This window comes from Polypterus senegalus, chromosome 10, assembly GCF_016835505.1.
Source record: "Polypterus senegalus isolate Bchr_013 chromosome 10, ASM1683550v1, whole genome shotgun sequence".
NCBI classification, from domain to species: domain Eukaryota; kingdom Metazoa; phylum Chordata; class Cladistia; order Polypteriformes; family Polypteridae; genus Polypterus; species Polypterus senegalus.
This window is the reverse complement of record NC_053163.1, coordinates 180,574,875-180,599,219: the sequence shown is the minus strand read 5'-3', so window position 1 is coordinate 180,599,219 and position 24,345 is coordinate 180,574,875. Positions and strand designations below refer to the sequence as shown.

The following is a 24,345-nucleotide window of genomic DNA, read 5'->3' as shown; positions in this document are numbered from 1 at the left end:
GCGGCCCCTTGGCGGTGTTTTCAGGTGGTCCCAATTCTTGGGGAAACACACACAAGACACATGGAACATGCAGAAGATACATTAGAAAAGTAGAAAAATCTGGACGAGAACAGGCCATTCAGCCTGACATATCTCATCAGTATCCACTTACATTTTGAAAGTCTCTAAAGTCCTACTTGGTCACTTATTCTATGTGTCTGTGGTTCTAACATTCTAATGTTTGTGCAAAATTTACCCTTAATAATTTTCCAACTGTGTCCTTGTGTTCTTAATGAACTCATTTTAAAGTCGCAGTCTTGATCCACTGGACTAATTCCCTTCATAATTTTAAACACTTCAATCATGTCTCCTCTTAATCGTCCTTTGCTTAAACTGTAAAAGCTCAGCTCTTTTAATCTTTCTTCATAATTCATCCCCTGTAGCCTTAGAATCAGCCTAGTCGCCCTTCTCAAGTGCTGTTGTGTCCCTTTTGTAGCCTGGAGTCCAAAACTACATGCACTACTCCAGATGTTGTCTAACATAGACACATAGAAACTAAATGATCAACTATTTAACATAAACAGAGCAATCAAAAACATTAAAAAAGGAATTTGAACTCCAGACACAGGGGCATCCCTGGCTGAAACACAGCAATAATACATCCTGATAATATGCAGTTCATCTTGCATTAGATATGTCTATTGCCAGGTGGCTCTCTGTCTTAGTATGTTGACTTTGTCTCTGGTCTGGCATAGCCCTTGATGGCTACTACTCAGGATGGTAAATTTCAGAAACCGACAATAAAGTCTATCTGCATAGGGCAGCCAAGAGAGATAGACCTCATGGCTTTACAGGTCTCATTTATCCAGTTCTAATGATCCTTGACACATATCTTACAGAGAGGGGATGTCAATGATTCAGCTTAGGCAGACTCAGGCCTCATTTCAGCCCATGCTTTTGCCCTGGAGGATGAAGGGGTGCCATAAATTCTACATTCCCCTTCCACCCCAGCCTTTCCTCCTCGGGGTATCAGCTCATAGAATGTAAAATGTCCTTGCATACCTGGTGCACTCTGATCAACTCTCTCTGTCCCCACCACAGATGGCTGAAAAGCACTTAACAAAAGGTCTTATCTGATCTAGTAGGGTCATAAATGTATCAGAGCAACTGCTAATTATTCAAATTTCTTTCCATTAAAATCAGATATTATTAGACATCCCTACCTGTACATTTACAGTCATATGAAAAAGTTTGTGAACCCCTCTCAGCCTGCATAATAATTTACTCTACTTTCAACAAAAAAGATTTCCTAGGAACATCTGAGTACTGGGCTGTTTTCCTAAAGATTTTTAGTGATGCAGTATTTAGTTGTATAAAATTAAATCAAATGTGAAAAACTGGCTGTGTAAAAATGTGGGTCCTCTTGTCATTTTGCTAATTTGAATGCCTGTCACTGCTCAATGCTGATTACTTGAAACACCAAATTGGTTGGATGAGCTCGTTAAGCCTTGAACTTCATAGACAGGGGTGTCCAATCACGAGTGGTAAAAGGTATTTAAGGTGGTCAATTGCAAGTTGTGCTTCCTTCCCTTTGACTCTCCTCTGAAGAGTGACAGACAGCATGGGATCCTCAAAGCAACTCTCAAAAGATCTGAAAACAAAGATTGTTCAGTCTCCTGGTTTAGGGGAAGGCTACAAAAAGCCATCTCAGAGGTTTAAACTGTCAGGTTCAACTGTAAGGAATGGAATCAGGAAATGGAAGGCCACAGGCACAGTTGCTGATAAACCCAGCAGGTCTGGCAGGCCAAGAAAAATACAGGAGCCGCATATGAGCAGGAGACAGATTACCAATAGATCACCTCCAAAGACCTGCAAGAACATCTGGCTGCAGATGGTGTATCTGTACATCGTTCTGCAATTCTGCGCAATTTGCACAAAGAACATCTGTATGGCAGGGTGATGAGGAAGAAGCCTTTTCTGCACACACGTCACAAACAGAGTCGCTTGTTGTATGCAATGCTCATTTAGACAAGCCAATTCATTTTGGAACAAAGTGCTTTGGACTGATGAGACAAAAATGGAGTTATTTGGTCAGAAAAAAAAGCGCTTTGCATGGCGGAAGAAGAAGACCGCATTCCAAGAAAAACACCTGCTACCTACTGTCAAATTTGGTGGAGGTCCCATCATGCTGTGGGGCTGTGTGGCTATTTCAGGGACTGGGCCCTTGTTAAAGTCGAGGGTCAGATGAATTCAACCCAATATCAACAAATTCTTCAGGATAATGTTCAAGCATCAGTCAAAAAGTTGAAGTTACGCAGGGGTTGGATATTCCAACAAGACAATGACCCAAAACACAGTTCGAAATCTACAAAGGCATTCATGCAGAGGGAGAAGTACAATGTTCTGGAATGGCCGTCACAGTCCCCTAACTTGAATATCATCGAAAATCTAGGGGATGATTTGAAGCAGGCTGTCCATGCTCGGCAGCCATCAAATTTAACTGAACTGGAGAGATTTTGTATGGAAGAATGGTCAAAAATACCTCTATCCAGAGTCCAGACACTCATCAAAGGCTATAGGAGGACAGCGTCTAGAGGCTCAAAGGAGCAAAAGGAGGCTCAACTAAGTATTGATGTCATATCTCTGTTGGTGCCCACATTTCTGCACCTGTCTAATTTTGTTATGATGCATATTGCATATTTTCTGTTAATCCAATAAACTTAATGTCACTGCTGAAATACTACTGTGTCCATAAGGCATGTCATCTATTAAAAGGAAGTTGCTACTTTGAAAGCTCAGCCAATGATATTAAGAGGGGTTCCCAAACTTTTTCATATGACTATATATTGTTAGACATTAAAAAGTGTATCAATTTAATATATATTAAGAGGTGGAGGTACACACTGGAGAGAAGCAGAATGAGAGGCAGTAGGAGTAACATGGAGTATATGAGTGTGAATGAGAGGGAAGGTGGTGAAAGGGTGCGACTGCAAGGAGCAGAGGTGGTGAAGGTAGATGAATTTAAATACTTGGGATCAACAGTCCAAAGGAACAGAGAGTGCGGCAGAGAGGTGAAGAAGAGAGTACAGACAGGGTGGACTGGGTGAAGAAGAGTATCAGAAGTGATTTGTGATAGAAGAGAACCTGTAAGAGTGAAAGCGAAGGACTATAAAATGGTAATGAGACCCGCTATGTGGTGCGGTTTGGAGACAGTGGCACTGATGAAAAGACAGAAGACAGAGTAATTTTCACTCATAGTAACGAGGGCAGACCGGATTAGGAATGAGTTTATTATGAGGGACAACACAGTTTGGTGACCAAGTGTGAGAGGCTAGATTGAGATGGTTTGGGCATCCGCAGAGGAGAGATGAGGGGTTCATCAAGAAAAGACTGTTGAGGATGGAACCACCAGGCAAAAGGAAGGTCAAAGAGGAGGTTTGTCGGCGCGGTAAGGGAGGACATGAAGGTAGTTAGTATGACAGAAAATGATATAAAAAACAGGGGTAGATGGAGACGGATGATCTGCCGTAGTAACCCCTTAATGGTTGCAGCCAAAAGAAGCAGAAGATGTTAACTTATATGCTAGATATTATTTTCCATTACACTTGGCCATCTCTATAAACTACATGATATGTAAATATGTATGTAACATATTAAAAAAAAGATCATTTTTGGGAGGAGTATTCCTTAAAGCCAAAACAGTGAGGTGACCCAGCGTGAGGTCCTTTTGCCCATTTTCTCATACCTGTCTTCAAAACAAAGTTTTTTGAAAGTTTGAACCATGATATCCCTGAAAATGTCTAAAGTATTTGCCTCTGCTCTAAAATCCGTAGTCTATGCATCTGGCTTATCTGTTCTGATCTCCTGCACTTTGTGACTAACGTTTCTCTCTTTTTAACTCCTGCTTGCCAGAAGGATGACGACGACTCACCCAGCGAAAGCAAACAGGTGGTAGCTCTCATGCTGTCTGTTGTGTTGATCTTCTTCCCTTCTATCCTTCCTTCATTTCAATCATTTTTTTCAACTTTATACAGCTGACAAAACATGAGCTCGATTTTCAAATCTACTCCCAGAACCGAGGACGCATTAGAACAGTGGCTCAGAAACTTCATTGAATATACAAGGCTAGTAAACACTGAAAACACTATTTGCTGCTTTACAAGGCCAATACTTTCTTTAAATCTCTTCATAACGTGATTTTTTGTAACACAAACGGATAATTTACATGAGTGGGGAAAATAGTACCCAAAATTGACACTCAGTTTTGTGGAAATATCATCAAAATGTATTAAAGCGGAACTCAATTCAAGCCCTAATGAGACATTTTCCCTTCAGTAAATACTGTCTGATAAAGCTCTCCTCTATCAATTCAAGTTGGAAATTGGGCCTTTCTAACTAATTCTTAGTGAGAAGTTAAGCAAAATTACACCTTTTATTGGCTAACTAGAAAGATTACAATATTTATATTTTACTTTCGAGACAACTCCGGTCCCAAGGTGTCATTTTGTTTAACTTTTTCACTACATCCATAATAGCTAACACGGTACAACACCCTAGTAGTAACTAATTCTTGATCATTTTGGCCACTTTGTTGCTAATGATAATACAAGAAGACACGTGAACAACATGTGTGATGAGTTTACCTCTCCACGGTATGTGAATGCAGCATCAGCTGCAAGAATGACACCGTGACGCCAACATCCAGAGGTGCTACAAACATCCCACCGTGCCCCCAACATCATTCTTCGTCCCAGTGAAGACAAATAGGTGTTACTGCTATGAGAGTACATTTGAAAATTGACCCAGACTTGATCTTTGTAACCTCAAAGTTTTCCGCTTTAATATGAGGGTGAGGGATGAGTCCCCTTTGGTAGAATGAGTGCAGTTAAAAATGGGAAAATTATCACACCACTCTGTCTATCCCTTTGTGGAGTAGCTGAAATGGCTTTTGTTTGACTTCCACAGCAACCTGTGACACAAAGTGGACCGTGATTCAATGGTTGAGAAGCACTGTTCTAAAGGACTTTCTTCGTATACCTGAATTTTCATAATGCAGTTCATGCTTGTCTGTATATGAAGCGTGATTAATAACAGACATTTCTGCGACCAAAAGACACACTTGTCATCCACAAAATGGCATTGTAAGTGGTGATAGTAAATAGGCTGCTGAGGTGACGACCTTCATAAACCTCTGATCTCCCTTGTTTGGAGCTGTTGATTTTTTTTTCCCTTATTTTTCTCAGCCCAAACACCCCTTCTGCATTTTTTAATGACGTTTTCCACCATCCCACCTCTCATTCGTGTCCCATATTTAGGGGCTTGTACGATTATATGATTGGAGGGGTACACTTTAAATACAGTGAGGGTCGCTCACGTTACATATCTCCCTTCGTCACGCGTACTAATTTTGCTTGCTTGCTGATTGTCATAGATTGTGGCCCACTGAGAACTGTCCCAAGAGTTATGATGGAAGGGGATGCTGTCTCATTAGGTTTCACCAAGGGAATCACATATAACATGGGATTCAGAACCGCTGCCCCAGAGCTTTTTGTTAACCTCATTAGTGTTACATTTTTTCTTGAAAAATCATGTAAAAAGTGTGGCATTTTTCTTGCTTGAAAAATTTTATATTTATTAAATCTGATCTTTCTACTATAAAACGTGCAAAACAGAAGTGTAGAAAGTATAATAAAGATACAAAATATAATGAACTAGCTGATTACCCAGTGGCTTCACTCACTGAGTGCAAGGGAAAAAAATAAAATAAAAGTAGTATATAAATTATTAAAGAGTAAAACATTAACATGTAAGAATTAAAGATACATTGAGCAGTACTGGAGTGCTTTCGGGTAAATACATTTTAAAGGCGCTATAACACAGCAGGTAAGTAGCACTAACAGCAGCTTAAATGTATTTGGATCATCTCTCAGTAGCAGATCCTTTGTGAAAGGCGCTACATGACCTCTGTGGTATAGAAATTACATTTTCTATGCAATCCTGCAAATTTCTGCCTGACAACCTTGCACTACGTGCCTGTGATTTAAGAGAAAAATTATTCTGAGAAATGTGGACGCTGCCATTCCGTGCTTAACAGGCAGAAGATCCAAACAATTCCCAAATCCAAAACTTAACATGAAGAGGTCGGTACATCTTCTTAGATGTAAACCCTCCATCTTCTTAAAAGAATTCATCACAAAAGCAACCTTGAATGTTGCGGGGTTTTAGTGCCCTGAACTCACCTTAAGGGACAGTAAGTAGTCATGCAGCGCAATTTACAAAGAGATTTGCTTCGATGGCACCGATCACACTCATTCGCCAAGATTTCCACTCTCCCAGGAGCCGACAGGGCACTCAAACTGTCACAAACAGTGTGAGAAGAGAGGACACCGCCCGAAACTGCGACGCTGTCGACCCGGCGGAGCATCCCGACATTCCACGCTTCCCAGCATCCACTTTGTTCTCACGACCCCTCCTCGCTGAAGGCGGTGTCGTCTTCACATTGTTTACAGCTCGGCGCAGTTAAAAAGTAGAAAGATGCAAAGCTGTTTTCCTCATCTCTTCTACTATCAAGTACTGCCAATTAAAAAAAAGTTATAATGTGGCAGTCACGCGGACGAATAAATAAAACCTCTCTGTCAGAAAGTGCCTGGCGGCGGACGGCTGAGTGCTGGAATCCAGAGAGGAGGGCTTGGAGAGGGCGACACGGGGTGCACTTCTATGGGATAGATCGGCGAGTTTGTGTTAACTTCTTTTCAATATCAGTAAAATAGCTCTCTCACAAAAAATAACAATTTGTAACGACGACATAAAAATGGCATCCACAAACGAAGTGATTAGATCCTGTATTATAATATGTTCTGTGGTCATACATAATTTCCATTTCAAACGCGAAAAGATTTTTATATATATATATAGATAGTAAAGACCGATTCACTTTGTCTTCACTGCTCGTATCACTGTCAAGAGCGTACAACACCTGGTGCTGCTGAAAAACGTTTCTTACAAGACACCATTACGAGGCTAGGAGAAGACATGTCTGCACCATTACCTGGATAACACTCGGGCCTGTTGCTCATGCAAGACGCGCCTGTATTGTTTCCTGAGCAACACTCAGTACTATTGCTGTTGACACTTTTACAGCCTGAGTAATCTTCAGGTCTAACGTCTGTGAGAGTCATGTTTAGTCAGTTGCCTGAGTGACGTCCAAGACTAACACTTCTAGCACTGTTTTCGCAGCCCGAATGACACCCGGGTTTAATGATAAGGAGGCTAAAGACACACTGAAGTGGCTGAGGAATGTTGTGAGCACTGAAATGACAGGACACGATAAACGAAAACCAGATGTGCTCTGAGACAGGCAAGAGTCACAACTGTGACATCAAACGAGAAAACGGGAACCAGGAGCCATGGGGTGAGATGTTAGTTGAGAGTCAAAATCAAAATAGCAAACCTACTGCTGGGCCTCCTTGAGAGAAAAACTAACTACTGCAAGATGTTTTATCCATCGAGGGTTGGAATAAAATGAGTATGCTGTCCTATTTATACGTCACGCCTGGCAACATAATGACTCTGACCATCGCGGCCACGTGATTCAGCAAAACAAGTTGTTAACTAAAAAAACTTTTGTTTAATATGTAATACTCTGACTCACTACTTAATAATAAACAATGGGACCAGATATTTGGTGATTCAAATCCTAAAATAAACCCAGACCACACATATAACATACAGGACACTCTACTTTTACAGGCCGTTAATATGGCAATATCAGGATGCATTCGAAACACTAAATCAGTGTTGGGGGCGACAGCTGTGGTCACCAACATCCAACTCCCATTCTGCCTGCCCTTTAAAACATTGGCCAAGACACCCCTAGCCCACCCATTGTTTTCTCATACTCCCTGTCATAGATCGGGCCACTAAGCCCCACCCCTGGATACAGCTGACACACAGACAGTCACGGGTTCAAAACAGATGCTTTTATTATAAAATACCTCACAAAAAGTTTCTTCCAGGTCACACAAGCACAAGTAGAACCAAGATTCGTCTTTCTTTCTTCCTGCCATCTCTCGCCGTCCACCTCCCACCGGTGAATGTTGCCTTCTTTCTTCCCGACTCTGAGTTACCGAAGAATGGTGGACAGCTTCCTTGTATGTCGTACCTGGGAATACTTCTGATGACGGGGCATAGCCCAAAGAAAGCACTTCTGGGTCAATCCTGAAAAAGCAAGGATTGTGAATGCCTACAGCACCCCCTGGTGGCTCCCATGGGACCCAGCAGGACTGACTCTCAGCACTACAACTCCCATACTTCCCCACAGGGTTCCACATGGTTACCACAGTCGTGGGATGCTACTAGCTAGCAGATGGGGGATATGAATGTACAAAACTGGCCGTCTCCCACAACTCCACCTGAATAGTAGTGAAAGAGGACAGTGAGGAGGGCCCTGCCCGGCTCCCTACTCCTGATGTCACGCTTCCCCTTCCCCTGGGCTAACAGCCTCTGTCTCGGATTAGCATGAACATACAACACATGCAAACAAACTATGATGCGTAGCGCAATGAGAGAAGTTGCAAAATCAACCGGAATGTTCAAGCAAATTATAGAAAAACACTGGATCTAAATCCATTAAGTAGTTCTCTCATTCACTAGCTAAGTGGAGGTAAGGTATACCCCAAGGCTGGCACGTGAGTGAGGAGGGCCCCGTGTTGCTCCCTACTCCTGATGTCACGCTTCCCCTTCCCCTGGGCCCACAACATCTGTCTCGGATTAGTGTGAACATACCGTTCATGCAAGCAAACTATGATACTTAGTGCAATGAGAGAAGTTGGAAAATCAACCGGAATGTTCAAGCAAATTATAGAAAAAACACCAGATGTAAATCCGCTAAGTAGTTCTCTTGTTCACTAGCTAAGTGGAGGTAAGGTATACCTCGAGGCTGGCACGTGAGTGAGGAGGGCCCTGTTTGGCTCCCCAATCCTAACGTCACGCTTCTCCCTCCCCTCGGCCCGCAGCCTCTCTCTCGGATTTGCGTAAATATATTGCTACTGCAAGCGAACTATGATTCTTAATGCAATGAGAGAAGTCGCAAAATCAACCAGAATGTTCAAGCAAATTACAGAATAAAACCCAATCTAAATCTGTTAAGTAGTTCTCCTGTGAAAAGCAGACAGACATACAGACACACAGACAGATGTTGGATGTTTGTATATAAAGAGATAAGGAGCTATCCCTCACTGCTCCCTTATCTTGTCTTCCCATTTGGGTAAGGGTCTCATACTCATCCTGGCCATGAGGCCAATTAATCCTGCTTGGCACTTACAGCTCCAAAACGCTACCTTGGATGTCTGAGAGGTTCAATCCAAGTCCTCGCTTAATCCAAGTCACTCTTTCTCAGAGTGCCATAAACTGTGCTCCCTTACAGGGGTCCAAACACGCTTCCTCCTCTGTGCTTACTTGCAGTCCATCTGTTCTGTTCTCCCTTGTACCACTCGGCCTCTCCTGTCACAGTTACGCCCCCCCAAGGCGGTCGTCCCAATCTGTGCACATCTGTATGTGAATTGAGAACTCCCGATTACCTCATCAGCACCCCAGAGACACTGCGCTACACAATCACAAACCTGCACGCTGGCCCCGCCAAGCTTGAAATTTTCTCAAAGGACATCGCCTTGGGATAGAGTATATTGTGTCTCATTAAGTCACTGCATTTTGAAATATCAGCCCCTAATGTTTTTAAATGTTGTGTGTGTGGGTGAAGACACTGCATGTAATGATCTACCGCATAGATGAATCAACATGGAAGAACCATTTCAGAAGAATTAACAGTCTAACTGCAAATGGGCCTCTTTTTGGTATCCATCATACTTTTCGTCATACTTTCCTAACCAAGGAGCTCCTGGGCTGTCTTCATTCACCCCTCTCCTTTGTTCTTTAAGAATTGTGTGTCTTTGTGATACCCCTTTTCAATGTCATAGTGCATGCGTGTTTAACACCTCGTATTGACCCTGCGTCTCTTTTTCCCTCCCTTGTGCTGTCAGTCGGATCAAGAGTCCACCCCTCGACATAAACAGGAGGTACCCCCTCTCTCCTTTATACCCTAGGAGTTGTGTTAATGTTTGACGTTCAGTTCCATTGTGGATGAAATGTGCTTTATGTTGTATACGGTACAAATGTAACTGAGGACCAAGAAAAATTATCAGTAGCCCTCTGGACTCAAGAATGTCTTTTATGTTTAATGGGAATATTTTATTGGAAAATGTAAAATGAAGCAAAGGTGGCAATGAAGTTTGAATTGGGTGGTGGCAGCTCACAAGGTCTTAACTGGCAGAAGAAATGAACAGTGGAGTTTGAGAAGGAGAGGGGTTGGTGTTAAAAGGTGGGCAAAGGATTATGGTGTATGGTGGGTAAGTGGATGAGCCACCTCTATGGGGCCATTGGGACCTTATAATATGGGAAAGCCCCAACACTTAGGCTTTGTTGTTTAATCCTGATGGGTAACATCCTCCTTTCCCTGGCAGTTATGATGCCATCTTCTGTTAATAAATCCCTTTTTGTTAGATACTTTGGCGTCCTTGGTCTTGTTTAGCTGTGTCACAGCATACGTGTACACACCGCCTCAACATGAAGGCTTTACTGCTCCAGTTGATAAGCGTTTGATATGCAAAGATGTGGTAGAAATAATTAACAGTTGCATTAATAAGTCATTCCAACTAACTACCATTGACAGAATGATTTACACAAGGATGTTTTCTGAAGAAATAGATAGGCTATTATTATAATTATTGAATTATTATTATCATTATTATTTCTTTTAGCTGTATCACCCCTGCTACTTCTCTTCATGGAGGAGCTACTATTTGGATCTGTTCAATTTCATTGTTAGCTATCCAGAGTGACATTTGATTAAACAGCAGTGCAAAAGTAACCCAGATTATGAGTTTATTGGCACAAAGGTTGGATTTTGGTCAAAAGTGTTTTAAAAAAATATTTGTGAATTTCAGTGTGCTGATCATTTAGTGTTACTTAAAGTTAGAGATGGAGGGGTGATGCCAGATGGGTTCTAACTATCAGCTTTACTTTTGGTTGTCAAAATGAGGATCTCTGCAGGTTTATTTGTGAAAGGAGGCGCTTTGAGAAAAATGTCTGTCAGTCGCTCGATTCCATTGTTACAATTGAGATTTCTGGGAATAAATTACGCCTGTAATTAGGTTTTAACTACGAGACTTACTTGGAATGTCAGGAATGACGATCTGAATAGGAAATCCAAATGGAACTACATAAAGCAAGGAAAGGCACTATATGATAGATAGATAGATAGATAGATAGATAGATAGATAGATAGATAGATAGATAGATAGATAGATAGATAGATAGATAGATAGATAGATAGATAGTGTGGTCCCCGGCCGGGGCTGGAGCCCGTCTGGGACGCCCAGGAGGATGTGAGGAGGGCTTGTGCCTCCTCCAGACCGTGAGGGGGCGTCCGTCCTGGTTCTGTTGGGGGCCACAGGTCGAGGGCATGGAAGCCCTACCCTGTAGGGGCCCGTGGTCACCGCCAGGCGGAGCCCCAATGCCGGTTTATCCCGTACGGTCCTCGGCTGGGGCTGGAGCCTGGCCGGGGCGCTTTGGAGGACCGGAGGAGGGCGAGTGCCTCCTCCAGACCGGTGGGGCGGCCGTCCTGGTTATGCAGGGGGCCTCGGGTACAGGGCTTGGAAGCCCAGCCCTGTAGGGACCCGTGGCCACCGCCAGGCGCGCCCAGTGCCTGTTTATTCGGGAGCCCGGCACTTCCGCCACACCAGGAAGTGCCGGGGAAGACGAGGGGCGCCGGACGGCTTCGAGTGCGCAGCGGCATTTCCGCCACGGGGTGTGTCCGCGGGAGATTGCGGGGAGCAGCTGGAGCCCATCCGGTTCCTATAAAGGCGCCTCCTCCAGTCGTTGACAAGAGTCGGGTGGAAGAGTGGCAACGTCTGGAGGAGGAAGGAGGCGGTGGGAAGAAAAGAGAAAGTGAAAGAAAAGAGAAGGCATTGGAGGGGCCTGGACTAAGGACTATTGGGGTTGGTGAGCAGAGTTAAATGAAAAATAAACCAGTGTTTGTGGGTGACATTGACGTGTCTGCCTGTCTGTGTCCGGGGCGAGGTTCACGATAGATAGATAGATAGATAGATAGATAGATAGATAGATAGATAGATAGATAGATAGATAGATAGATAGATAGATAGATAGATAGATAGATAGATAGATAGATAGATAGATAGATAGATAGATAGATAGATAGATAGATAGATAGATAGATAGATAGATAGATAGATAGATAGAAAAGGCACTATATGATAGATAGATAGATTTGCTGTAGGTTTTGGTCTAAGATGGCAGTCGGTGAAACTGTCAGATCAGCATGGAGTGAACTTCTCATTTTTGTGATGAACACCCTTCAGACATGTGCATATCTCTGTATTCATGTACCTGTGTATATTTGAATATGTGATGCCACTTGCTGTTTTTTGGCAGTTCCTGGACAAGTCTGAAGATGTCCTTCTGAAGCATCAGGCCAGCATCAATGAACTGAAGCGTACCTTGAAACAGCCCAACAGCAAACTGGTGCATCGGGAGAAGCGACTATCCAGCACGTCACCAGCATCCTCTTCACCTAAACACGATGGCTCTGTAGGAGGCACGCCGGAGAAGAAACCTGTGAGTCACATGGCACCGTGCAAACCGATTTTCACTAAGACAAGTAGTAGATGGCAGTGTGTTTGCTTTGGCTGTCCTCACGTCAGGTAGAGCAGATGCGAGAAGGTGCCGTACGGTACGGGTGAGTGGTATGGTGTGCACTTGAGAATTATATTGGTGCTTTGTACCAATACTGTTTTTGTACTGATGACTGTCAGGCAGCAGTAGACATGACAGAACGCTCAAGTTGCTCCTTTGGAGCTGCATTCTTAATGTGTGGATCCACATTCTGTGTTACTTCCCACTGCAGAGTCTTTTTTGACAAAGTGAATCAATCACTGGATCTTATAACATCTGCATAAGAGGAGCTGATGTACATGTGGGAGTGTTGTGTTATTTTCTCTTGGGTCACAACTTGAAATCATTTATGGTCTTCAACACATTTAGCTGAAATTGTATGGAGTCCTTGGTGTTGTTCATAATGAATTCAGGTTTGGAGGTGCCTAAAGCTCTAAGACACTAACTAATGGTGTAGTCCTTGGTATGATGGAAACTGAAACCTATACTGGGAGTTATTAAAACTGCACTAAAGCCCTGATTGTGGCTACACATGCATCCAAGTGCTGAGTGTCACAGGATGTCACTTGGCATGTAAATTAAACACCCTCGGCTATCTCTGAAAATCGCACCTAGAGATGTGTGATAGAAATTGGATCCAGTCCTGGATATGTCTGAAAAATGGGACTGACTGGATGTGGTGTTAATGTTTAATCAAACCAAGATACAAGAACACCTCATGTTTGAGTCTTGGAATAACACCACACCTGAGGGTATCTCGATGTCCATTGAGCCTGAATGCTTCTTTGCATTATGACAGGGCACAGACGCTTCCACCAGGTCCTCTTTGCCCCAGACTATTCCTTCAGGTGCCCCTCCACAAGGTGCAGTGAGCTACCCTGATGTAGACGTTCTACTAGGTTTGGCTCCACAAGTACCTTGGTAATGGTGAGCTAATCTATGAGAATAGGGATGAGACCACAGAGTTGGGTTGAAATCTGTAGGGTGTGCGGACAGAAAGTCTGAGGTATAACGCTTGACTGTGTGAAAAGAGATCCTTCTCCATCTGGAACTTTCTCAATCTTCCTTGTCTCTCTTCTTTATTTGTCCCTCCCACTCTTTACTTTATATCCAATAAGGTGTCAGACTCAGAAGGGAAAGAGGGATCTGTTGCTGCTGCTGCTGCTCTGGAAGGATTCACCCAGAAGACTGTGGTATCTTCTCCTGAGGTTACCCTTCAATTCATTCCTATACTAACACAATCATCTGCGAGGTGACCTGCTATCAGGATGACTGTTTAGAATGAAATTCCAGGCAGATGCATGGTTATGCGGTGTTATGAATCCTGGGTGGCAGGTGAGATTAGTTTTCTAAGTGCACAGTAAGGAGTTTAATGTCATGAAAGCAGTGGGAGAGAGCACAAGGTGAAAGATCAGAAGCCTTGTTGCTAATTGAGAGTCTGTCTCCAAGGCTGGCAGGCATCTTAACAACCTCTGGATGTGTAGACCTTTAGGGCTGGTAGAGCAATCATGTCAAAACGTATAGGAGGAACAGCCCTGCTTGCTCCTATAATCAAACTGATGGGCATGTAGTGCTAACGATAAGAAGAAGATGACTGAGTTGCATCAACATTTCTGTAGCCCTTCAAAATGGATTCAGGAACAGCAGTTCAGCTTGAGACATCGTTGCTAAAGGAATGAAACACTTGCACCTTCTAACTGTAGACACAGTTGTTGCTCAGCCACCCAGAACACACACTCACTAAAGAGATTTTCCAAATTGTATTGGAAAGATCAACTGCTCCAACGATTAATTCAACTAGTCTCTGCTCTGTGGTCATTAGATATTCAATCAATTTTGTAAAGGATTTAAATGAAGCGTCGCTTTGCGTTAGGGTTCACTGTTATTTTCTCTTGAGTGCTCTGCAAAAAAGGTCCCAAGTTTTTATTGGATGTATAAAGGTCTTCCCCAGTTCCAGGGATCCTTGAAGCTTCTGGTGATGGGTGATTTGCAACTGGTTTGTTCTTTCCGAAATGACTCTGTTTAATGAATCATGGGAATCGATTGGCGTGAAGCCATCAGCTTATTTTATTTAGGTCAGGGGTGTCAAACTCCGGTCCTGGAGGGCCTCAGTGGCTGCAGGTTTTCATTCTAACCATCTTCTTAACTAGTTTTTTTTGCTCTAATTAACTTCTTTTGCCTTAGATTTGATTAACTTGACTCAGGCCAAACAATAATGAGAGACAAAATGAGCCGTCCACACGACCAGCTAACCACAATATCTGAAAATAAAGAGAGGTGAAGGACTCAGTAAGGCTGATCTCTCAGGTCTCCAAAACATTTTGATGGTGTTCTTAAAAAGAAAAAAACAGAAAATCAGCAGTTTTTGGAAGTGTCTGCAGAATGAGTGCAGCAACAGGCCATGGAATCAAATAATGAGTTTAATTAACCGCAGGAATCGGCTCCTCATTAACAACAACATTTATTTCTATAGCACATTTTCATACGCACAGTAGCTCAAAGTGCTTTATATAATGAAAAATAGAAAAATTAAAGACATAGTAAGAAAATAAAATAAGTCAATATTAATTAACATAAAATAAGAGTAAGGTCCGATGGACTGGGAGGACAGAAAAAACAAAACAAAATACTCCAGAAAGCTGGAGAAAAAAATAAAATCTGCAGGGATTCCAGACCACGAGACTGCCCAGTCCCCTCTGGGCATTCTACCTCACATAAATTAAGAAACTGGTTGGTGAAATTGATTTAGCTCATTTCATGTGCGATTTCTGTTTGGCTGCCATTTAGTAAAGAAAAGAAACAATTCAGTGGGCTGAATCGTTAAAAACAGAGCTATGAAAATGAAGGGTAAAGGACTTAATTAGCAGTGACAACTGATCACCGATTAGGAAATGGGTTAGAATGAAAACTTGCAGCCACTGCGGCCCTCCAGGACCGGCATCGGACACCCCCGGTTTAGGTTTTTAAAACGCATGTGAAAGTACCCCCTGTTGGTTTTGTTTTGTTCACTCCACTTGTGAGTCTTTGTATTTAGAACACTATGAGTGAACTCTGTCATTGATCATTCTGTCATTCATCACACAAGTAACAACATGTTCATATTAAAACGAGCTATGTTACCTGTCAAAAATAAGTAATAGAAGACATTTTTAAATATTTGATATGTCTTGTCTTATGTGTCATGAAATTTCGAGAATCGTTGCTCTTCTCCTGTCCGCATTTTGTCTACTACCAATGGTAGGCAGGTCCCCATTACCCACCGTGAAAACATCATTCATATTCTTGCGAATACTTCCTGTCATTAAAAGTGACCCTCAGCATTCCTCTGAAGTCTTTCCTTCATTTCTTTGTGTGTCCCATCCTCTTTTAGCAGTTTCTGTCTTGATTATGTTTCACTGAAGAACTACAGCAAAACTGACAAATCAGACCAAAGGCAAACGGACCAATCAGATTGCTTGGAGGGACCGGACTCATATATACTGTAGATAGTAGTGTTTTATTATATAGTAGATGTTTAATTAATTAATTAATGTTTGTTTTGCACAATTAATTAGTGGAATTGTTTTCAATAGAATATATAAACGTTAAGAGAAGAGAACTGACACAGAAAAAGGTTTGGGGCACATCCCCGACCACATACAATGTAAAACAAAAGAATTAGTTGATCATTTTATAAAGATGACAGAATGTCTTTTTAGACAAAAGCTCAAAAGAGAACTGAAAAAAAAATGGCTGAACTTCCTGTCATATGGATTCCAGGCAGGAAGGGGAGGGTCCAAGAGGCGAACAATGAAGTGATGTCAGCAGTGGAATTGCCATCAGTCTTCTGTTCTGCAGAGGGAGGAAAAGAGAAGGCATTAGAATGCAGCGCCAACCCCTGGCCTGGCGGGTAACTACCATCAGCAGAGCCCTTAAGCTGTCTCCCTAGCACATGTGCGTGAAAAAATATAATATTAAAGTAATTTGTTTATGTCCCTTTGTACATTCAACAAATTAGTTGTATAAAACTAAACTTTATTAAAACATTATTCTAATTTCTATCAATTATTTACTTTCCATGGCTAACTGAATGCACGAAGCATATGTTATTCACCAGTTCTTATGAGTTCAAATTGAATCATTACCCAAGAACGAGTCACATGATTCTCATTTGTTTGATTTGCGAAATGGTTCATTTATTCATTACCCAAAACGGAGCCACACGATTCTCGTTCATTTGATTCACGAACAGATTCATCATTCAAGAACGAGTCACATGGTTCAAATTCATTTGATTCACAAATTTGTCACATGATTCTCATTCATTCGATTTGCAAAATGAGTCACTGAATCAGGTATACAGTTCTTGTTCACTTCTGATTCTCAAACTTGGAGTCTTCATATGCATTTTCACTTCATTTTTCATGCTTCAAGCCTTAAAAGAGTATTGAACAATATGAATTACTGGCATGTTTATTTTAGCAGTTCATTCAAGGGGAACCTCCCTAGGGTTTTTTTTTTTGTCTCATTTGTATTAAATCAAATAAGTCGATTCACTTAATCAGATTCTTTGAAAGAATTGAATCAGCCAATCAAAATTCCCATCACTATAAGCTTCAGCTACCCTCAGTGCCTAGCACAGTTCCTTCTTCTTTGTTAGTTAGAAGTGATCAGACTCATCTCACTCCTGCTCTTGCTTTTATCCACACTCTTTAGAGGGGTTTTGACCTTACCAGGCAGGGTCCACTCCCAGACGTTTGTCTTTCCCTTACTGGGCAGGTCCTGTTCCATTGAATTTTGGGGAACTGTTAAAATGGGAGAAGAGCATGTTTTGGAGTATCGTGAGTTCCTTACAATTTCTTACGGGTTTTTTCCTGTGCTTTCAACTTGTATGTCACTTTCTAAAGGTGGTGAGCAATTGAATATAACGAAGAAAAGATCACTGAGTCTGAAATTTAAGTCCTTGTTAAACTGATACTGGACAGAATGCATAGTTATGTTGAACATAAGAAATGGGCGAAGATTACTCGACCCTTTAAATGTATTTGGTTACATGAGTTAAGTTGTCTGCAGTATCTCATTGAAATGTTTTTGAACAGCCATCACCTACTGTATATACCTTGTTAGTTTTGTCCAAATTTAAATGCTCTGTCTGCAGCACTCTTCCCTTTAGATTCCACTCTTGCCCTCAAGTAGGTGCACCACTGCTTAATTTAAAGGTGTATATTGTATCAATTAAGAATTTTGAAGGCCAAGATTAAGTTTTCTTTTAACTTTAGAACTAAGTTCTTTTAGCCACTCAGTCCAGACAATCCTCTTCTCCTCAATGTTTCTACTAGAACTAAAGTGTATTTTCCAAGAAACAGAACATTTTATGCTTGAGCCTTGCAATAACGCCACACTTCAAGCAGGGCCACCTTAACACGCGGGTATAATGGGCACTGGCTGGGGAGCCCCACGAGCATAAGGACTCATGATGTTTCTGATACCTATGTATGTTTTTGTTTGGCTATCAAAACAGTTTGCCTGGGGGCCTATGATGCTGGTAAGACGGCCCCCGACTTGAAGGCATCTCAGTGTCGTCTGAGCCCTAATCTTCTTTTGTATTATAACAGATGTTTCTGCCAGGTCCTTCCCATCAGGTCTCAGCCAAAATGCTCCAGATGCAGTCTCACTAGATCAAAATGGATCAACGATTTGTTGAGTTTATACCTCATGGAGAATTAAGGACAGACTATATCTGTGGAAAAAGTATTATTCATGCTGTTGATCTTTTTTTTAGTGTTCTATCAATGATATCATTGAGGTAGAGAAGCGTCTAACTTGCGGCCTGCAATGCCTATGAGATAAGTCGGGTCATGCCCACAACCTCAGTCACGATGTGCCCCTTGAGTTCGATAAACCCTCACACGACCCTAAGCTTAACTGTAGTGTAATCATGCATGTGATGGGCATCTCGTGGCTGACGTTGTAGCCATTTTGTGATGTTGGGTCATTACATGACTGACCTCATAGGTACTGTGGGCTGTAATTACAGTACATTCTGTTATTGAGGTGTCATTTTGAGTACACAATTCTTCTGCCTTTCATCGTTAAAGCTACATGTGACTTTGTGATTGGGGACATTATTTAGGGTGAACAGCTGTTTGGTGGGGATTGAAAATCTTTTGTTTGTTGACCTTTGCCTTTTGTTTTGCATGTTGACCATTGTCGAGTGAGTATTTTGACTCTTTGGCGTTTTCTGACTATAGTTTTGCTAGCCCCTCATGGCATCATTTCCTGGTCCACGCTTCAGTTTGATAGCCGGCCACCATTTTATGTGAAAATCACACACTGTCTTAATCCTGTTGTGGGCAGCGACTTTAGCTCAACTTCCAGATGTCATTAAGAATGTGAGGTTTTCAAGGGGTGTTGTAGTCTTTTCTACTTTTGACAGAAGTGTTCATGTATTGATTGCCGTGGATGCACACAATCTCATGTTCTAGGGGCAGTTGCTATGTATCAGCAAATATTTGTTACAAGAAGAAGTAATGATGTTGTACAACAGACGTTACTTTTGGGTGCTCACACATTAAATGGCACTTGTGGTCAGTAATTTATTACTATATCTCTACAGTGTTGGTTAATAAGACCAAAAAGAACAAAACACAAATTAATATGCTGTGTACCCAGATAGACCTTTGTGTATAACATTTGATCCCATACTCAGGGGAAGGTTGGCACTCCTCAGAAACTGTTACTCTCACTTACAAATGATTTCTGGTTTACACTTACTGAGTAAATTATTAGGAACACCTGTACACCTGCTTATCCATAAGACACTCTAATCCTCCAATCTTGTGGCAGCAGTGCAATGCATAAACTCGAACAGAAACAGGTCAGGAGGTTCAGTTAAAGTTCACATCAAACTCCGGAATGAGGAGTTTTCAACCGTGGAATGATTGTTGGTGCCAGACAAGCTGGTTTGAGTATTTTTGTGACTGCTGATCTACTGGAGGTTTCACTCACAACAGTCTCTAGAGTTTGCTGAGAATGGTGCAAATAGAAATGCCTTGATGATGAGAGGGGTTACAAGAGAATGACCTTACTGGTCTGAGCTGAAAGAGAGGCCACAGTCACTCAAGTACACACTCTGTACAATCAGAGCATCTCGGAATGCACAACACATCAAACCGTGAGGCGGATGGGCCACAACAGCAGAAGACCACGTTGGGTTCCACTCCTGCCAGCCAAGAACGGAAAGCTGAGACTGCAATGAGCACAAGCTCACCCAAACTGGGCAGTTGAAGACTGGAAAAACATAGCCTGGTCTGATCAATCCTGATTTCTGCTGAGATGGTAGGGTCAACACCATGAATCCATGAACCCAACTTACCTTGTGTCAACAGTCCAGGCTGGCTTTGGTATATTAGTGTGGGGAATGTTTTGTTGGCACATTTTGGGCCCGTTAATAATCATCACATGGCCTTTTTGAGTATTATTGCTACGTAACCATGTGCATCCATTCATGGCTACAATTTATCCATCTTCTAATGGATGGTTCCAGCATGATAATGCACCACCCCATCACAAAGCAAAAGTCATCTCAGACTGGTTTTATGAACAATGAATTCAGTGTTCTTCGGTGGCCTCGCCAGTCACCAGATGACTTTTAGGATGTGGTAGAACGGAAGATTTGCAGCTGACTAATCTACAGACGGGACATCAGTGATTCTTAAACTATTTGAGTCACGGCCCCCGTCAAGAATCTGATGAAAGCTGTCGACCCCCTTCCCCGGAAATATTCACATCAACATAGCTTTGCATAAAATGAATATAATGTACTTTATTTATCAAGATTTGACTGTCTAATACACAGGTGTAATACACAGAAAGAAAACCTGCAGCCACTGCGGCCCTCCAGGCCTGGAGTTCGACATCCGTGGACTCTAATACATCTATCACATACACAAAATATTATAAAACTTTAATTTAAAGTAAACAATCTAAAAAAAATACTCCTTTTTATGTAAAAAGTAATGACCACCTATCTCATGATAATTATGAAATACAATCCTCTTGTGCAAATTAAAATTGATCTACTACTTCTACATTTTTTATTACCATTACTATTACTACCACTACATCTACTCTAAATCAACAATACTGGGCCATAGAGTGAATATAAATATTAATTTTTATTTGACTCTCATGGACCCCCTGAAACCCATCCATGGGGTCCACAGACCTCAGGTTAAGAAACCCTGCATTACATGATGCAATCATGTCAACATGGTCCAGAATCTCATAGGAATGTCTCCAACATCTTGTGAAGTCCATGCCACGAAGAACTGAGGATATTCTGAGGACAAAGAGGAGGCCTTACCCAATATGAATACAGTAAACCTAAGAAATTGCTCAGTAAGTGTATATGACCAGCTGAAACACGGTTATTTTAGGGTCCTGGTCACAAATGACTTGTACCATATAGAATCGTTTTATCTGCCATAGGTGGGCTTTTGGTTAAGGATTTGTTATCTCGTACTGATGCTTGTTTACCATACTCCAGACAATCACTCTCCACTGTCCATAGTCCAACATTGCATACATGAGTCATTTGAACTGTAGCACCTGTTAGAGGTGTCTAGAAGAAAGGTGCGTACCCCTCAGTATGTCGAGAATCTCACATTCTGGTTTTTATGGTTCCCCTTCCTCCCTAGCAGTACCATACACTGGCTACTTTAAAATAAACTTCTCCTTGGCCCCAATACTTCACAAGTGTAGTGTTTTACCCTCTAAAAGCAGTGAGTTTGTAAAAATGCTTCCTAAAGTATTCATTGGTCAATGGCTTTCTTTTCCTTGCTGAACCTTGATCAGTTTTATTTATATTATACAATTAGTTGGTGTTCAGAATTACAGTTATTGACTTGTGTTTAATGTTTTATCACTTCCCTGTACATTGTATGCACTTAAGAGCAGCACAGATTGATGCTAACTTTGTTCATCTATACCAACATCTAGGGTTCTGAGGAATGGGTATTTATTGAAAAGCGCGAGGAGCTGGCCATTGAGTTGAAACATGGCAAGGATAGGCCCGCTCCTCTGAAATCAGTAGACCTCTCAAGCAGAGCAGCACCAGAGAAAGAAGCTGCAGATAAAAACAATCAGGAAATGGGAGATGCCTTGGAAGGGACGAAGATGAAGGAGGAGAGGGTCATCACCGAAAAGCGAATTGTTCTGAGGTCTGATTCTTTGGAAACATCTGACTCAGAGTTTCTGTGGAAAGATCCTGGGCCAGGCTTTTCTGATCTAAGTGGTGAAAGACATGAAGTACAAACAAAAGGGAACGAACCAAGAGCTCCAGGGGCTGAATGGCTGAAAGAGAAATCGGGAAATGGAGGGAAATTGACAGGGGTTGGAGCTCAAAGAAGAGTAAGGTCTTGGGTATTGGATGTTGATGACCAACAAGAGAATGTTGTGATGAGGCATTCAAGAAGTCAGAGACCACAAAGTCTGAATCTGGGCAAATCAGCTACTCTGTCCTTTGAAACGGAAGACGAGCCTTCAGAAGCTTCGAACAGTGATGACACGCCGCTTAAAAATGAGCAAATGGGAGAATATGACTTTCAGATATCTATGTCTTCTGAGTCCTTTCTGCAGATGGATGAAGTCCAAAAAGAGAAGTGTCACTTTTCAGCTGCATATTCTTCCATGAGCCCCCAAGACACCACAGATATAAAGCTCAAAGCAGGGGCTTCCATTACCAATCGTGGCCTGAAAATTGAAGATTCAAGTGAACCGAGTGTGCCAGAAGTGCTAACTCCTCCACCTGATGATGACCATAAAGTAATAGCGACACTACAGGAACCAATGAATCATGAAGAAAAGGAAGACAATAGCCTTCCTCTGTGTAACTTCTCTTCTTCCCAACTCATTTTCCAGAAGGGTTCTTCAACCCAGAATGAATTTCAACAGGAAAGTCCCCACTCAGAGTCAACATCAGAAGTTTTTCCAATTGAAAAGAACAGAGAAATGGAGCAAAAACGATATGAAGAGAAATTAAGAAACCATCACGATTTTAATGTTTCCGATATTTGTCCAGTTAAGGCAGACACAGTCCATGAAACAGAACCAAAGAAGCAGCCAGAGTTAGAAAACCTTGGGCAAAAAGACAAAGGTAAGGCATGTCAGTCTGATCTTATACCTTTAATACAAACAGCCAGTTGGGAGCAATCTGCGCTGGTCACCAATATTCATGGAAGGGCTCATTCTACCGGAATGGAAGAACAAGAAATAAAATCTGTAGATGTTACTGAGACTACGGCTGTGGTTGTTGAAGAGTTTGTGGACCAGAGAGAACCGATCATACCTACAAGTTCTTCAGAAGAGGACACTGCGATCCTAGTGCAAGGGGCAGAAGAAAGTAAAATGAGGAACAATGGACAGATCTCAACTACCCACTCTTCTCCAGAGGTAGTATCCACAGACGGGAACAAAGCAGATCCTGAAATGCTTAGCCAGGGTCACATAGACAATAGGCCAAACAATATATGTCAAGAAAGCTCATCTAAGAAGGATCCTGAGGAAGACAAGGCACAGGAATTCTTAAATAGCATTAAAGGGAGAGAGGAGAAATGCCACCTTCCTGGTCCTCCTTTAGCAGTGAAACAGAAGAAGACCACTGATACCCAATCCTCCAAAACTGCAGACTCTTCTACTGAGTTTATTCTGGGAAAAATTAGAGAAGACAATCCAAGAGAATCCTCATTTATGGAAAAGCAGTTTATTTGTTCAAAAACATCTGGAGACCAAAGTGTATCTGACTGTAGACACCTGAACAAGCAACATTTTGACAAACAAGCAAAAGAAGCCAAAGCTTGGCCTGAGCCTATAGATGAGCCATTGAAAGACCAAGACCACGGAGTAATACATAGAGTCAGTCGCAGTTTACCAAGAGACCAGGCTCCCGAGGTTTTAAAGAAAAGACATGTGGTAAATCATCTTGGCATCTGTGCCCTTTAAAGAATACTAAGGCAACAACCCTAAACGACAAACATGGCATGTGCTTCAAAGAGCTTTGCAATTCCATAGCCCTTTTAATTTATTCTCCGTGCACATATCAACACAGAATATGAAAGTGCTACGAGCACTTTTGGTGTTGCTCATCGACCGGTCCTGCTGAGGCTGCTGCCATCATGACCTGTGGATTTTAAAATGCATCATTACCGAAGCTTGCTTGTGTCATCATCACTCACCTTATGGGCTTGCGTCATGACTGTTAGGCAGAAATTCAGATCATGCTTTGGCTTTGCAGTATGCTTTTTTGGTTTCTTTCTTTTCTCCGCTTATGCTTGCTGGTTTGTTTCTGCCCTTTGCCATTTGTAACACATTTTCTTCATTGGGTTTGATCATAAATATCATAATATCAGCAGCCAGCTCACATTATCATCTGACTCAGATTTAATCCTGTGTTCCAGGGCTATTTTCACTACTTTCACAAATGTAAACACAGCAAAGTATATCAATTGTGGATGGGATGGTGCTGCGGTGGTTAGACCTGCTGCCTCAAAGATATGGCATCCCAGGTTTGAACAGGGTGCCCAGTATGTGTAGAGTTTGCACTTTCCACCCGTGTCTGTGTCGGGTTTCTTTTGGGTACTT

General features: G+C 42.0%; 1 protein-coding gene across 10 annotated transcripts in view; it reads left to right on the top strand.

Annotated features, from left to right (window-relative positions):
• LOC120538390 (band 4.1-like protein 1) overlaps nt 1-24,345 on the top strand; it is a 329,511-nt gene that overhangs the window by 235,210 nt on the left and 69,956 nt on the right. For 5 of the 10 annotated variants that reach the window (XM_039767891.1, XM_039767892.1, XM_039767890.1 and 2 more), the window contains exons 13-17: nt 3,892-3,927; nt 10,017-10,052; nt 12,487-12,669; nt 13,845-13,934; nt 21,706-23,676. In XM_039767891.1, coding sequence (XP_039623825.1) covers nt 3,892-3,927; nt 10,017-10,052; nt 12,487-12,669; nt 13,845-13,934; nt 21,706-23,676 — 2,316 coding nt within the window. The remainder of the gene's footprint in view (nt 1-3,891; nt 3,928-10,016; nt 10,053-12,486; nt 12,670-13,844; nt 13,935-21,705; nt 23,677-24,345) is intronic. The other 5 variants (XM_039767898.1, XM_039767897.1, XM_039767899.1 and 2 more) reach the window with 3 other exon arrangements.